General features: G+C 46.2%; 1 protein-coding gene across 4 annotated transcripts; it reads left to right on the top strand.

Annotated features, from left to right (window-relative positions):
* The first annotated feature begins 617 nt into the window (after positions 1-617).
* Positions 618-16,037, top strand: lrch3 (leucine-rich repeats and calponin homology (CH) domain containing 3). Of its 4 annotated transcripts, none has more exons than XM_081614481.1 (20): positions 618-916; positions 3,173-3,317; positions 4,271-4,397; positions 4,477-4,582; positions 4,659-4,795; positions 4,861-4,964; positions 5,046-5,139; positions 5,236-5,317; positions 5,399-5,541; positions 5,663-5,718; positions 5,807-5,852; positions 5,929-6,063; positions 6,236-6,280; positions 6,421-6,474; positions 6,870-6,903; positions 6,983-7,096; positions 7,484-7,581; positions 7,655-7,792; positions 7,866-7,943; positions 11,589-16,037. In XM_081614481.1, the coding sequence occupies exons 1-20, from the start codon at positions 667-669 to the stop codon at positions 11,736-11,738; spliced, it is 2,136 nt and encodes a 711-aa protein (XP_081470607.1). In that variant the 5' UTR covers positions 618-666; the 3' UTR covers positions 11,739-16,037. The 4 variants fall into 4 exon arrangements, with proteins under 4 accessions (XP_081470607.1, XP_081470606.1, XP_081470605.1 ...); XM_081614480.1 differs by lacking the exon at positions 11,589-16,037 and adding an exon at positions 8,836-10,546 and having other exon boundaries at positions 5,402-5,541; XM_081614479.1 differs by lacking the exon at positions 11,589-16,037 and adding an exon at positions 8,836-10,546.
* The last annotated feature ends 774 nt before the right edge of the window (positions 16,038-16,811 follow it).

Raw genomic sequence — 16,811 nt, 5'->3', positions numbered from 1 at the left:
ACAGTGGTATTTATAGTCACTTTGTAGCACTGCATTAATTTTACAGTCAGCCTATAGGGTTGTGTTAGTGTTAGCAGTAGTACACAGTCATGTTTATGATTATTTTGTTCTACTGTAATATTATAAAGCAGTATAATGGTATTTTACATCAGTAGTATTAATAGCAACACAATGAAATATTTATGAGTCTGCAGCACTCTAGTAGTATTAGTATATGGCTATTTGGGTTCAAACTACAGCATTGTGGCTGTATTAGTAGGGATATACTATAGCATATGTGCTTTGCCTGTTAGTGTACAGTAATTTTGGTCACTCTGTAGCAACGCTGTAATTTACGGAAGTATCATGATTGGTCTGTGGTACTGTATTTGTGTCTGTAATATACAGCAATATTTGTAATAAGTCTTAAATACCAAATTGCTATTAGAGAATATAAGTATTTGGGGTCGGTCAATAGTACTGTGGCAGTATAGTACTCTATAAGTATAAGGCTATACAGAAATATGTGTAGTCACTATGTAAAAATGCATTAATATACAGCAGTAGTACTATGTAGTACTGGTGGAAGTATTTCTTGTCAGTTTTGCGCTTCTTCCTCGCGCCGCACTGCGCATGCTCCTCTCCACGGCAGCCGTTAGCATCGGGGGCTAACAGCCGGAGCGTGTAATGGCGGCCTCGGTGTTACTGGGGTCTGCGGAAAGCACCGGACTCAACTTCACGGTCGGAGCCGGTGGCAATGCTATCCTCGGAAACTCTAATGGACTGGGCCAGACGGGCCCAGCGTCCTGGAACCGCTCCCTGGACCGGGCGCTGGAAGAAGCGTCGGTTAGCGGCTGTCTGAACCTCAGCGGCAGGAAGCTGAAGGAGTTTCCCCGGAGCGCCGCCAACCACGACCTGACCGACACCGTCCGGGCCGGTAAGTGAGGTCCAAAAGCGGCCAGCAGAACCATAGAGTCCGACTGAGCTCTGTTGGGAGTGGCGAGGTGCTTTGGAGGGGTGTTTTAGGGGACTTCAACGGGGCAAAAGTTGAATCCAACTTCCAGTTCCAGAGGAGGAGGATGGAAAACAGAGAGGGCCGGTGTTGTGACAAACTGCGAGCCCCGGCTACATGAGGTCCGGCTTCCTCTTCTTGCAGCGGCGTCACACCGCTCATTGGTCGCTAACCGCTCAGATCAGACAGAAAAGGGGATGTTTGGTTGTTTTTTCCAACAGGGTCAACATTTATAATAATCTCCGTCATGGAGGAACCTCTGCTAACCCTGCTTAGCACTGGTTACCAGTATTCCCAGTTAACGCTGCCCGTATGACGCTGGTATTATGACTGTTACAATTATAACTCGTTGTAAACCTGCTCTGCTTCAGGCTGGTTTCTCAAGAAGGTGAGGCCGGGGGACGGACTGTTTATCAGGGGTAACAGATGATGACAGCACACCGGTGCGGCCCGGTTACACACAAACAGCCGGGTTTATTCTGGAGTCTCTGGTGATTCAGAGACTGATCCGAGCCGAACCTCGGACCAGACCCTGTTGGAAAGGTGAAGACACACCTGTGCGGCTTTGTTGTGTTGTTTTGAACGCCTACTGCTGGCTCCGCCCCTTTGGGACGGTGTGGACCGGGAAACAAGCGCCCCCCTCAAAGAGCCAAATCAGCCGATTATTGATCAGGCATAAAACAGATTAACCAAATTATTATTTATTTTAATAATGTTATACACATGAAGTGTGATCTACGAAGCTCCACTGAAGATGGGACAGATGGGGAGAAAAGGGAGCAAAAGATGATGAAATTGTAAGTAAAAATACAGGAAGATTGATTACAATGTGCTTATTTTGGGGTTCAGTGTGGCCGGGGAGGGGCATAACGGAGAGCAGATGTAGGCTCCCTTTGTTTGTGTCGGACTGTGATGGAGGAGGAAACTCAGCAGGAACTCCATCATCTGCCCTGCTTCATTTTTTCTTCTTTTTTTAAAAATTTTATTCAATGCGTTTTCTGTTGAGTCTGGTTTTTGATTGTGTGCTGCTGGAAGGATTTTTGATCTTACTTTTTATACTTTCTGACAGTTGTTATGATGCGTAACCATGGCAACAAGGCGTTGCTTCCACAAACAGGAGCGGCTGATTAGCATCTCAGATAACGCCTGAGCTACAACCCAAAATCCTGGAGAAGATCATCTCTACTGCCCTGATGTGGAGCTACTAGCATGCTATTACTATCTTCAGTCAGGCGCCTCTTCAGATTCGTTGCAAACTTGACTGCTGCTGGAGATTCTTCCTGCCCACTATGAGTCTTTGAAAACAGTTGGATGATTCCACATTTAGCTTTCCTTCAGGATGAATGAAGTGTTTCCACACAGGCCAGATTGATCAGTTTAAAGCCTTATCTTCCATCTATGGTAACTCTGGACTGTTGGGTTACCATGGTAACCGATGCTGAACACACTGGTTGCCCTGAAGCAAGTTCTTCCTCTGGTTCTGTCCCTGCTATAAACAGGAGCACCTGGTTACCGGCTAACTGAGCGCGCTCAGATCGCTCTCCGTTAACTGAGCGCGCTCAGATCGCTCTCCGTTAACTGAGCGCGCTCAGATCGCTCTCCGTTAACTGAGCGCGCTCAGATCGCCCTCCGTTAACTGAGCGCGCTCGGATCGCCTTCTTAACCGCTCTGACTGCAGCTGCTCTCTCTGCGGTTCCTGTCAGATCAAACTGAAACCCAATTCAGTGGTTTTGGTCTGTGGCTCACCACTCTCCCTCAGCAGCTCAAACTACGTTACCCAGAATTCCTGGTTGCAGCTCCATCTCTCCCAGAGTTTGAGACAAAGGCCTGGTGGCAAACAAACAAACAGGAAGTCCCCCACGAACCACTTCCTGTTTGTGATGGTGGATTGATGAGCATCACCAACTGCTTTACAAACAAGGAAGTTGAGGTTACCATGGTGATGAGTGGTTCCTGTGGCCCTCACAGCTGCTCTGATAAATATAGCCTCTGTGGGTCGGCTCTGCATCGTGTCGCTGGCAGAGGAGTCAGCGACGGTGGGAGGAGAACAACGGCAGCAGGGAGGAGTCCGGGTGATTCAACAGAATCACTTCTATTTAATCTGGAGTCAGAGAACCAGAACCATCTGATAATTAATCACCAGAACCAGCATCTAACTGAACTGTGTGTGTGTGTGTCCAGATCTGTCCCGGAACCGGCTGTCAGAGCTTCCTCTGGAGGTCTGCCTCTTCGTGTCTCTGGAGTATCTGAACCTGTACCAGAACTGCCTGAGGTCTCTGCCAGACGGCCTGGTGAACCTGCAGGCCCTGACGCACCTGAACCTCAGGTCTTACACACACACACACACACACACACACACACACACACACACACACACACACACACACACACGTCCACCGATTCTATAAAAACTGAGGACTTTACATATATTGTAAAGTTTGGGGTTTTATTCCGTTGTCTCCGTCTGTAAGACTAGAGAACTTGAAGATAGGAAATGGAGCTGCTGTGTAAACAGACTTCAAAATAATATAAACATCTTATTATTTGAAGAATTCATAAGCAAAACTTCAACAATAATGTTGAACTAACCAGCCAAGAGTTGTGGATTAGCTGATGCAGCTACACTTGGTACAACGCATCACTTACAAACTTTTCTGTTCTAAGTGTGCTAAATGTTATCAGAGTTAGGAAAGGGCTAAGTTAAAAACTAGCTCTGTTATTGTTAGCGCAGCTAATTTTATGCTTATCATTTAAATTCCTCTAAATTTAACGTAGAAGAAGTTGAGTGCGTTAAACATTTTCAAAGTTGGCAAAACACACCACCACAGGCTTAACATTTTAGAATTTATCCAGAAAATTAAATTTAATAAAAGCTAAGGTTGCTAAACCTTTTCTAAATTAGCCTCACTATTATTAACACTTCAGAATTCATCTCGAAAACTGAACACTGGAGAAGTTAAATGCAGCCAAAGTTTCCAAATATGCTAAGTTAAAAACTAGCTTTGTTATTATTAACAGAGATCATTTTAAATTTAGCTCTTGGGAATTTATCTTGAAAATTTAATGTAGGGAAAGCTAGGTGCAAAATGTTTTCAAAATGAGTAAAAGCGGCAAACCGCTAGGCTAAAAGTTAGCCCTGCTATTTGTTTTTAGCTTACTGCTTTAGATTCATATGGAAAAATGTATTTAGAGGAAGATAAATGCACCAATAACTTTCAAAGTTAGCAAAATGCTAAGTTAAAACTTAGCTCTGGCGTCCGTCTGTCCGTCCTGCTCCAGTCGGAACCAGCTGTCCGTCCTGCCGGCCGTCGTCTGCAGCCTCCCTCTGAAGGTTCTGATCGCCTCCAACAACAAACTGGTTTCTCTGCCAGAGGAACTGGGTCAGCTGAGACACCTCACTGAGCTGGTGAGTACGGTTCCTGATCAGACCCGTTACTGATCAGAACTTTTGTTCGGTTCTGATCTCTTGCTGTTGGTTCCGGCAGGATGTGAGCTGTAACGAGATCCGGACGTTACCGTCCCAAGTGGGTCAGCTGGAGGCTCTGAGAGACCTGAACATCCGGAGGAACCACCTAGTCCGACTCCCTTCAGGTAAACTCAGTCAGACACGCCCGGTCCAACCGGGAGAAAAACCAGAACCAGATCAGAACCATGTGGCTGCTTTCAGAGCTGGCTGAGCTTCCTCTGGTGCGCCTCGACTTCTCCTGCAACAAAGTGACATCCATTCCCGTCTGCTACCGCGGCCTGACCCAGCTGCAGGCCATCGTCCTGGACAACAACCCGCTGCAGAGCCCGCCCGCACAGGTACGCAGGAAGTGACATCACAGCTGCTGCTCTGCGACTGAGCCTAACACCATTCTGTCCTGCAGATCTGCATCAAGGGGAAGGTCCACATCTTCAAGTTCCTGAACCTGGAGGCCAGTAAGACCACGCCGGAGCTGCCCGAGTTCGACAGGAGACCTCTGACCTCCTGGTCTGACCCCACACACACGCACTGTAATGCTGCTCCTTCAGAATAAAAGCCTCATGACTGACTGCAGCTGTATCCCGGCAGTGTTGACGAGGCGTATCCAGGGCGACCGTATGGCGCGCTGGACTCGGGCTTCAACAGCGTGGACAGTGGAGACAAGCGGTGGCTGGGCAACGAGGTCAGACCGTGCAGACGGATCCGATCCGACCGGTTCCGATCCAGAGCTCCGGTCCGTCCTGCAGGGACATTAACAGAACCTTGTCTTCTGTTCCAGGTTTCAGAGGAACCGTCAGAGCTGCCGGTCAGAGACCAGAGGCGAGCCGGACCAGGAGGACACGTGCTGCCCAACGGGACATGTGAGACTCGCTCAGCCGCCCACAGACTGTCACTTCCTGTCTTCCTCCTCTGTCCCTCCTCACTTCCTCCTCTGTCCCCAGCAGATGGGGAGCTGGAGCAGATAGACTTCATCGACAGCTGTGTGGAGGAGGAAGAGGAGGGGAAGCGCCGTTCAGGAGGAGCAGACCGGAGCAGCCTCAGCTCTCAGTTCATGGCGTACATCGAGAGACGCATCACCAGGGAGGTGAGGCTCCGCCCCCTCCTGCTGGAGGCTTTCATTCAGCCTGAGTCAACCAGGAGAGGTCATTGACTTAAGGAGGATGATCTTATTTTGAAAAGCTCTGATTTCCTGTTTATGTCCTCAGGGTTCCCCAGTGAAGAACAGCTTGGCTCGGGCGGAAGACATGAAGAGACACAGCAGGTTAATAAAAACACCTTGTCCTGACCACTTCAACCTGTGTGTCCTCACTTCCTGTCTCACTTCCTGTCTGACTTTCTGTCTCTCTCAGAAACATGGCCGACGGCATCTCGGTGTCTTCGAGCTCCCAGAGTCAGGTATGATGATGCAGCCGTCTGACAGGAAGCATAAGCCACCAACTGGCTCCTCATGTCCTTATCCGTGTTTTTCCAGAGAGCTGGTTCTGGTTCTGGTTCTGGAGGTGTGGAGAGGATAAGAAGGGAGGCTCAGCTCGCCGCGCTGAGGTACGACGAAGAGCGGCAGAAGAACCGTCCTCTGCAGAGAGACAGCGTCACCAGCTACTCCAAGGTACATAACCAGGCATTCAGACACCAGTTTAACCAGTAGATCACTACTTTTTTAACCAGTCGCTATTTTAAAAGGTCATAGACCAGTTGAACTATTTTGTTGCCAGTAGTTTCTGCAGTACCAGTTTAACCAGCAGGGGGCGTCTCTAACTGGTCCTGCTGTTGTTTTGCAGCATAAAGCAGCTCAGAGCCCATCCAAGTCCAGTCCAGAACCTGAGGTGAGTCCGTCTTTATTTTTTACTCATTTACCTGCAGACCCTCTTCTTCTTCGTGTTGATTGGACAGCGCGGAGCCCCGCCCCTGTGTTTAGGCCACGCCCCTTTATGTCTGTTGACGTGTGTCTGGTGTTTGTTGTCAGAACGTCTACCCCTCCAGGCGCTCCACCCACACAGATGACTCCGCCCTCATCATGGTAAGAGCTTGGAGCTCCGCCCACAAGCTCGCATCTCATTAACGGTTTCCAAAATAAAAGCTTGCAAAGGGATCAGTGGGTTTCCTGCATGTGACGTCACAGATTCCGTTCTGTTGGTTTCTGGTCCAAAGATGAAAGGAGACTTCTTCCTTCTGTTTTCTGACCTCTGATCCCTGACATGACCCCATGACCTCTGACCCCTGTCCCTATGTCGTTGCATGTTGATTTGAGTTGGTGATAGCTTCGTGTTTCCTACTGGTTTCCTCTCTGTCACTTCCTGTTCTAATGGTTTTGCTCTCACAGCTCTGGAAGCTCCGCCCCCTCCCTGCTGCAGGTGCCTGCAGTGGGAGGAGCTGCTCTCAGGTGTGTAACCGTCCTGTGTTTTGTCTTTTCAGCAGGGGGAGGACAGAGGCACCTTGTCTCCTACAGGTAAGAGCAACACCAACCTGAAATCTGCACTAACCTCACCTACAGTCCCGCCCACTCTGAGCTTACTGTTTTCTCTCAGCCAATCAGTCACCTTCGTACCCCGGCTCAGGAGGCGGGGCTTCCAGTCGGACGTCCAGCCTGCGGCCGGAGAGCTTCCTGTATCGCCTCGGTCAGAGGGACGAGAAGAGAAAAGGCGAGTGTATTTTCACCTGCGATGTTTGAATGCATATGTGAACGTCAGTGCAGGGCATTCTGGGTAAATAAAACCAAAACAAACGTGCTAGCCTAGCGTTAGCAGCAGAAATCCTCCAACCGCTAAAATCCTCCATCTTGTTTCCATCTGGTGAAGAAGGAAGTTGCTCTCAGTGTCTTCAGAGGTTTTTGTGTCGTTTCCTTCAGTGGTTCTTGGTGCAGCGCCCCCACAGGCCAGGAGGGGAACAGGTTGGTTTGACTCAGAACCACAGCAGCTGGAGGTGGAGCAGATGTTCTGGTTCCAGTAGAAGCGGGTTGACCAGACTGGTTCTGGAGGTACGGAAAACATCCGTAGCTGGAGTGTGACTGAGCCCTCTCTGCCCTGTAGGGGACGCCGTCGCTGCGCTGCCTCAACCCAAGGAGGAAGCTCCTGCTGCTCCTCCTCTGGTGGGCGAAGACGCAGCGCTGGTGGAGCAACTCAGAAAGGTACGTAGCTCCGCCTCCTCCACCTCTTCTGCTCTGTGATTGGTCTGCTCACAGACTCTCTCCTCCCGCCCAGAACATCGAGGCCCGGCTAAAGGTGGCGCTGCCGAGCGACCTGGGCGCCGCCCTGACGGACGGCGTGGTGCTGTGCCACCTGGCCAATCACGTGAGGCCGCGCTCCGTCCCCAGCATCCACGTCCCGTCCCCCGCTGTGGTGAGTGTCTCTGATTGGTCAGTTGATGCTGCCGCCCCAGCTGACCTCCGCTGACCTCTCTCTGTCCCTGCAGCCTAAGCTCACCATGGCCAAGTGTCGCCGTAACGTGGAGAACTTCCTGGAGGCGTGTCGCAGGATCGGAGTCCCACAGGTAAACACACACCTGGGAGACGGAGGCTGAATCCAAACCAGTCAGACTGCAGGCTGCAGGGAGGACTCGCTAAACTTTAACACCAATACATCAGCGTTTAGATACCTAACAGACCGGCACCCCAACCAGGAGTTTTAAAGTTTCACCACAGTGAGCAACAACAACTGAAGGCAAATATAAAAAATTTAATTCCTTCTGGATAATTCCAGTGCACCGATTGCCGTTTTCCGGCCAATTACTCATTTTTAAACACCCTGAACTGCTGATTTCAATTTTGACTAAGTAGCTAATAGTTTAATAAAATGTTTATTTTCTTATTTATTAAAGGGTGTAGATTATTTATTTGAATTTCTAATATTGTATAAAACAAGATTAGCTGGTTGAAAGAAAAATCTGCAGAATGTGCACATTTTTTTACCCAATTAATCGTCAGAATAATTTAATTGATTGTTAGAGTAATTGATTGTTAGAGTAATTGTTAATTGCAGCCTGACTTAAAACAATGTTTCACATGTGGTGAAGTTAGATTATACATCTAATTTTTGCTCTGACTCTGAGGAAAGTGCTAAAGCTAGTTTAGCCAGACCTGCTCAGAGAGGCTGGTTGTAAATCAGAAACTTTATGCTCACAAACAGCAGCAGTCCTCTCAGAGGTCTGGCTGTTGACTTCCTGCTCAAGATGACATGAGCCTTTAAACTGATTGTTGTAACAGAAGTTGCTGTTCAGACGTTTGGATTCAGTCTGAATCATCTGATGAAGTTTCTTCTTCTCCTCTTTCTAAACTAACAGCTTCCTTTCTTCTCTTCATCTTCCCGTCTTCCATTTTGCTTCCTGTTTCACTCCTTCCTCGTTTTTATCCTCCACCGTGTCCATCACACCCACACACACTCAGGACCGCCTCTGCTCAGTGGGCGACGTTCTGGAGGGGAAAGGGGGCGGGGTTTACGGGACGCTGCAGGTGTTGCTCTCCATGGCCCCGCCCACTCTTAGCCCCTCCCTCCAGGTCCAAATGGCCGGCTTTGCCCTGTTTTACCTGTCCGTCATGTCGGCGCTCTGCGCCATCTACGTTCACCTGGCGCCGCACGCTTAGACCCGACTGGAACGTCTGCAGGACCTCCGTCGGGTTCGGTCCGTCCCACGTTTAGCTGTCATCTCCCGCTGTAGCCACACCGTTCCTGACGCACAGAAACGTGGAATACTTCATGAACAAGCACAGCCGCAGGTTCCCTCTCCTCTGGAGAACGCCGGGTCCAGTTGGGACGGTCGGTACCTTTAGTGAAGAGTCGACAAACTCCAGTCCAGATCTAACAACCTGCAAATTAAACCGGTCAGCACCGGGCCTCTGCAGGGCCGGTCCACAGGGCGTCCACGCATCCTTAAAACGTCTGAAACTAATGTAGCTGAGATTAAGGCCATAAATCTTGTTAAATCCATTTTAAAAAAGGAAGTTGGCCTGAAACACGTTAATCACAGGTGTTACATTTTGTCACGGCAGAACTATTTGATCTCATGTACATACGGAAGTGACAGATTGGACGTTTTGGTCTGTTCAGACTGCTGTGGAAAAAGTCAGATATGAAATGGGAAACACTGGATTTGGGTCACGTTTGCCTGCTCTGTGAACGTAGCCTAGCTAATGCTGCGTTCAGACCGAGCTGTTTCACCAAAACGCACCCAGCGCCTCAAGTTGGACGCTTGCTTTCGAACATCAGAAGCGTCTGTTGTCCGTTGCGCTCTGATGGCGACACAGATGGAGGACACAGCCATGTCTGCCGTCTTTGCTAGCTAGCAGTTAGCCTGCTGATTAGCATCGGGGCCTCCACGTCACATAGCGGAGTCTCTGATTGGCGCGCTACACGCCCGGCGACGCACCGTAGACGTGCATCCATGTGGGCACATCGAGTCGCGTTCGGTCCGAACGCAGCATTAGAATCTGGACTGGGACTTGTGGACCTGAACTGGGGATGTTTATGGGACTTGTGGACTTGGAGCAAATATTTTGGACACAGCCCAGATTCTGTGGGTTTGACTGGGACTTGTTAGGTTAGTTTGAGACCTCTGACTGGACTGGACATTTGGACTTGGACTCTGACTTGGACTTGGGTCTTTTGGACCTTTTCTGGGACTTGTGCCAGGACTTTTTTTTTGGCTTGAACTGGGATTTCATGGACCTGAGGATAAGCCGTAACGTGTCTTTGCCGTCGTTCGCCGAGTCGTAGAGGATCACGCCTCAGCTGGAGGCAGAACTTCCTGTCCGTTTGGCCCGTTTCCTGCCTGCTGAAGCTCCGCCCCCTCGTGCCTTACGTCCGTCTGCCTGTCTGAGTGTTTTTTACCGTTCTGACCACGTGAAGCGGGTCAGAACTGAACCGAGTCCGGGACTCCGGGAGTCGTCTCCATGGTAACCGTTATGTTCTGCTGCTGCTGCTGTGAGGTCAGGATGAGGTCACAAGCCCCGAAGTTCCCCTTTTTATAAGATGAAGAGTGATGATGATGATGATGATGATGATGATGATGATGATGATGATGATGATGATGGTGTGTTTTTAACCTCGGATCGGTTTGGATTTTTCCTCTCGATTCTCTAAATAAAGTCCAGAAAAACATTTCGACTCATTTTTTTCCCCTGAGCTCACCGGAGTTAGCAGAAACGTTTCCAAGCTTTTCTCCCCCTGAAACGATTAATCAGATTAATCGAGACGAGTCAAGTAGTTTGATAATTGATTAATCATTAACTGCAGAATACAGACTCAACAAAAAAAATACCATTTTCTGAGAGGACAACACACTTAGAGCTGTAATAAAGTCAAAACTTTACAACAAATGTTAACATTTTACATCTAAGATAGAAAAAAAACAACCTGTCTGTTGTTGTTTTGCAGCCAGGACTCCGTCAGTAGCGGTTTTAGCTCCACCCGGTTCAAATTCAGTAAAAAAACAAACAAACCCTCAAATAAATCTATTTATTTCTATTTTAGACACAAGCGGTTAAATAAAAAATCTGCAACTGTAATCATCAGAATAATCGATCACTAACATAATTACAGTAGTTGCATCTTGGAAGTGCAGAAAAATTCTGTAAAGAATCTTAATTCCTGCTGGCAATTCTGGATCAATTCAAGACTCTCGGAAATTCATGTTAGTCGATTTGAATTGATTTTAATTCTGCTTTAAATTATTATTTTTTTATTTCATTAAGAAAAAGCCAGGCAGCTTAGCTAACCTAATACAGGTGAATTAAGTTACAGATATTTATGCAGAAATGGAACTTAATCTTTTTAAATACATTTTTTATTTGTCTTTTCATCTTGAGTCCAACATTTAAACTGAAACCCAGAAACGAATTGGTTTCTGAAATAAAAGTCGTTTCTGAATCGCAGGACGCTGAACGATTCGCATCTCTATCGCAGCCCTACTTGTGAGCGAGAGAAAACAACAGCCCTTTAGGCTGCTGACTGGCAGTGCTCAGCAGCAGCTCTCCTTCCCTCCATCCCGCATCACTTCCTGTTCTTCCTGCTTCTTTTTCCTGAGTTGCCATGGTTACAGTTATTTTGTTCCTTAATTTAAGTTGTCATCGTTTGACCCACCTTTCTGTTGACGCCCCGCCCTTCGCTGTTTGCTCTTCTTCTGTGGTGTTTGTCTGTGCAGACTAAGTTGTGTCTTCCGCTCCACATCCTGGAGGAGCGAGGGCTCCCCCAGGTGGCCGGCACGGTCAGGGCGCTGCTGGACCTGGCTCCGCCCAAGCAGTCCGTCTCCACGACGACGGCAATGCCACCTGGGCCCTCCGTCGTCATCTAGCCGCTGCACGCGCTCAGTCGGCCTCCTGTGACAACCAATCAGAGCTCGCCGAGTTCCCACAGCCAGAAACGAGTCGTTGTGACGCTGTTCAGGAAGCTGTGTGGCGTATGGAAGCCCATCAGTGCCAGGAAGTTAAAATCAGGAGTTATAAATGAAAACGTCGATAATGTTTGGTTGAGCTGATTGACCCAGATCAACACTAATGTCTGAGTTTCCATGGTAACAGCAGGTTTTACTGCTTTGACTGGAGGAAAAATGGATAATTTTTTAAACTCTAAAACATTTTTAGGCTATTGGTTGGGAAAAGTCCAACTCAGGCAGAGAGTTTTTGACCTTTTTGTTCTTGTGGAACATCTGATTGTTTTGCTTTTTTGTGGGAATATTTTTTATAAAGTGAGTGGAAAATTTTATTTTAAAAATTTTCTCTCAATCCTTTAAATTAATCTAAAGTACAGACCAATTGAACTGTAAAAACACATTTAAAAACTATTTACTTTTGTGTGAAAAGTTACATTTTACACTGATTTACCATACTTTTTGATTTTAGCTTTTGCCACGCTGGTTGATTTAGTTTTTCCTCAAATGGGCTTCCATACAGTGTCCATACAGACTTCTGGCAGGTGAGTGTTTTTGTCTGGATGTTTGAGGCGTTCCCACTGATCCCAGTACTGATCCCAGTACACGGGAGTCAAACAGAGGCTTTCCTACTGGTGCAGGACTGGTAACCTGCTGGAAGCTGCATGTGGATCTGATGGAGACACAAAGAGCTGAGATCAAACCGTCACGACTGAACTGAACGAGTCTTTAGAAAATAAATGAGTCTTTAGAAACTGAACGAGTCTTTAGAAACTGAACGAGTCTTTAGAAACTGAACGAATCTTTAGAAAATAAATGAGTCTTTAGAAACTGAACGAATCTTTAGAAAATAAATGAGTCTCGAGAAACTAAACACGTCTTCAGAAACTCAAACAGCTTTGGGAAACTGAACATGTCTTGAGCAACCGAATGAGTCTTGAGTAACTAGACTAGTTTTTGGAAACTTAACGAGTCTCAAAGAAGGGAACTAGTCCTGAGAAAGGAAGCAAGTTGAGATAGAGTACATGACAGAGAAACCGAAGGACTGTTTAAAAACTGAACTAGAAAGAAAGAGAACAGACAGACCAGAGACAGAAAGCGAGTTTTGAGAAACCAAACGGGTCTGCTGTAACCAGACAAGACTTGAGAAACAGAACGAGTCCCGAGAAAGAGAGTAGGCCACAGAATGTAGACCAGGCATCAGAAACTGAACGAGTCCCAAGGAACTTAACCAGTTCCTCGGAAAGGGAAGTCCTGAAAAAAAGAGCTGGCCAGAGGAAGAGAGTCTTTGTAAACTGAACAAGTTCAAGGGAACTGAACTAGTTAAGAGAAAGGAAGCGAGTCCTGAGAAAGAGAATAGGCCAGAGAAACCGAACAAGTCTTAGGAAAACGAACGATTCTGCAGGAATCAAACGAGTCTTGAGTAACCAGACGAGTCTTTAGAAACTGAACGAGTCTCAAGGAACAGATCTAGTCCTGAGAAAGAAAACAAGTTTTAAGAAAGAGTATAGGCCAGAGAAACTGAACAAATCTTGGAAAAACTCAACTAGTTCCAAGAAAGAGAACAGGCCAGAGAAAGAAAGCGAGTCTTGAGAAACCAAACGGGTCTTATGCAACCAGGCAAGTCGTGGGAAAGCGAACGAGTCCCTTACAGAGAGCGGATCCTCAGAAACAGAACGAGTCCTAAAGGGAAGCACAAACACTGACAGCTCACTAAGTTGGCAAACCATTCATTGAAATCTTACTGATTCTCTCTGTCAACGTAAAGACGTCAGTTTTTCATTTTAGCTTCGGGGAATATGTTTTGACTATATTTGGTGAAATTCTACAAGTCAGATTTTCTCCCAAACTCCAGGAGTTTTGGTTCGTTTTCATGTTTGTGGCACTGAACCCAAAAACTGAAACCACAAGTAAAGTTTCAGACTTTGCTGGGGGAGTTTTTGCACATAATAATGTTTCTAGTTTTTATTGACTACTTTTGTTTCCATACAATGCTTTTAGTATGTACAGAACTTTAAAATGACCTTGTGGTTAAGGATGATGATAAAGCTCATTACTGTCTGTGATTTAGTTTGAAAGCACTTCAATAAGTTAAGTTGAAATGATAACTTAAGTTATAAAATAATAAAATACTCAAAAAATTGTGTATACAACTGACATTATGATAACATGCTATCTAGCTGATATACGACTGAAGCTTTGATAGCTAAATGCTAACATGATGCTAGCGCTAATCAGTAGCTACTGCTGACGAAGTTTGTTATTTAAGTTACATTAAATGTATCACAATAATGTTGTTTGCTGCTGAGATGACCCAGCAGTTCTTAATTTAGCTTTGTGTGCAGCTACCATGCATCATTTGCTTCAGCTAGCATTAGCTGGACTTCTGTTGAATGGTGGTTCAGGTGGGGTCAGGGTTGAGGCCCAAACGGCTTCAGTGAGTTAAGTAAAAATCCTGATGTACGTTTGCTAAATTGCTAAATCTCTAGCTGTTAGCATGGTTGAATCCAAAGCGAACTGTCTAGTTGTCATAAAATGGAATAAAACTAGTAATGATGAAGACAAAACGGGGAACTGAACTGTCCTAAAGTCCAGAAATTAAAAATGAACATTAACAGTCAAAGTTACTAGCTTCTAAGTTTACAGGGACAAAAGAAACGAAGATACAAAAGAAAAGATTGCTAGCTTTATGCCAATGATAATTTTCAACTGCAGCTTATGATCAGTTTATTTTTCTTACATTTAAAATGACAGAGTTTTTTTGTTTCTTTGTTTAACCATTTGTACTGATCAGAGGCCAGAACGTAGGAAACCAAAAACTCTGGCTAAGCTAGTTAGCTGTTAGCTACACAGTTAGCTATAGCTCATGTTACAGTAGCGAACAGAAGCTGTGTTTGATATGTTGGATCACTACAGACCGTTGATATAATATAATATATTCCAGTTTCTGTCCTGCAGCAGTGACCGGCCACGTGACTCATATTTAAAATCTGGTTTTAAATCTAGTTTTTCTCACAGACTCAGATGAGGTATGAAGTCCTCTGTATGTGAACGAATTGACAGAAACGCCAATAAGCAAGTTTCAGACCAGATGTTGGTTAAATTAAACACAAGAAATAAACAAGCCAGGATTTATCCTGTATGATTATTTTTCTTCATATGTGGAAGTTAGAACAGTAAAAATGACTTGTATTTATTTTACTTACTCAGCTTCATACCTTAAAGTTGCTGTGAAAAGCAGAAGTTCTGTTTAAAGTCCAGTTTCTTTCTCTACGCTCGTTTCTTGGCCTCTGTCTTCTGATTGGTAAGCTGCAGAAAGCCGACCAATCAGCAGAGAGCTGGAGGATGAAGGTTGGTTCCATTTTTTTGTGTTTTCTTTCGCTCCGTCTCCATCAGATCCAAAGTTGCTTTGATCTTTCTGACTGAACCCTGAACTCTGACTGTCAGGCTTCCCACCAATCCTGGGGCCAACAGATGAAATCATGTTTATACATATGTATGTTTGTTTTTATTGTTGTTTACATTCAGCTGTTTGGGTTTCCTGTTGTTCTGATTTTCACCCTGTAACGGAGCAGTTAGTGTTCAGAAAACTCCTGTAAATATATATAAATATAAATATATATATATATATACATGTGTAGATATGTTGTACATATGAAGCCTGTCTGCTGCCATGGCGACACTGCAGGTTAAAGGTCACTGTTGGTTTGCTGTAGCGGTTCACCCTGCTCCGAGCGCACTACATTTATTTATGGAGCTCGTTTTAGTGCAGGAAGAAGACGACAACAGGAAGCGGCTTTTTAATTTAAAACATGTTTACTGAGGAGTCGTGCTGCGTTCAGGCGTAGTAGGACGTCACTAAACACTAACCTAAAAACATTTCTCACAGTTTGTGCACAAACTTAGCTCATGTTTTTACCCTGTAGCGCCCTGGTTTTAGACTGCCAGACTGATTTTATACCGCCAGGCTGAGTTCTGCCTGCCAGACTGAACTCGGGGGAAATCAGCAGCTCGGTTTCTCAGAGGACAGGTGACTTGGCGATGTAAAGACATTGAATTCAAGCTTCTGTCCTGCAGCAGTGACCTGCCACGTGACGCAGTCTCACTGTTTTTAAAGGACATTCCACCATTTTAAAGGACAAACATGTTTTTACTTTTTTTCTGTATAAAAGATGAATCCGACTGTTTGAAGAGTTTAAACAAAAAATAAATACTTTAATGTGATGTTTTTCCTTTTTTGTGTGTCTGATTTTACACATTTCAGCTCTAAGCTGATCAACGCTGCACAGACCAGTACCTGGTGACAGGAAGTCAAAGGGTTCTTTTGGGATAAAACAGGACGTTTGGCATGCAGTGAATGGGACATTGAGGAGGACCCAGGAGGCCCCTAATGCCGGCCATTAGGGGCCTCCCTAATGGCCAGGAGGCCCCTAATGGCCGGGTGACTCTAGGCTCAGTGCTCAGTAACTTGGTAAACTGTCTAAAGCTGCCTCTGGGTCTGGAGAACCACGGGGAGAACCAGGCGTACAGGTATCCAGAACCCGGCAGGACTTTGTCAAAAATCCTCCTGGGTCTGGAGAACCAGGAGGAACCAGAACTACTTGGATAAGGTGGTCCAAACCCAGCAGAGAGCAGAACCTTGTCCACATTGACCCACCCATTACACATATGCCGTTTGGCCCCCAGGGTGACCGACGCTCCACTATTCAAAAATCAAGATAATGCTGCCATCTGGAGGAATTACCAGGAAGTGCTAAATCTTCCCAAATGTCCTGTTTGGACCCATCCATCCATTTTCTAACCCTAACCCTGGTTAGGGTCGGGAGAGTTGCTGGTGCCTATTTCCAGCTAATGTTCCGGGCGAGAGACGGGGGTCACCCTGGACACCAGTATGTTTGGACCCAAGTGACCCAGTTCAAATGCATGCCTAATGTTCATGTTGGTCCTCCTGGACCAACATGAGTAGTAGTAGTAGTAGTACCCTAACCCTCCTGGGGT

The sequence above is a fragment of the Poecilia reticulata genome, chromosome 13 (assembly GCF_904066995.2).
Source record: "Poecilia reticulata chromosome 13, P_reticulata-male-v2, whole genome shotgun sequence".
Classification (NCBI taxonomy): domain Eukaryota; kingdom Metazoa; phylum Chordata; class Actinopteri; order Cyprinodontiformes; family Poeciliidae; genus Poecilia; species Poecilia reticulata.
This window is presented reverse-complemented; position numbering and strand designations above follow the sequence as displayed.

What these genes read in the sequence shown, in the direction of transcription:
- lrch3 (XM_081614479.1), top strand. Translation starts at nt 667, where the DNA reads ATGGCGGCCTCGGTGTTACTGGGGTCTGCGGAAAGCACCGGACTCAAC. An exon ending in AGAGACGCATCACCAGGGAG is followed by an intron (nt 5,542 to 5,662) that starts GTGAGGCTCCGC and finishes TTATGTCCTCAG; the next exon opens with GGTTCCCCAGTGAAGAACAG. An exon ending in GAGGGACGAGAAGAGAAAAG is followed by an intron (nt 7,097 to 7,483) that starts GCGAGTGTATTT and finishes TCTGCCCTGTAG; the next exon opens with GGGACGCCGTCGCTGCGCTG.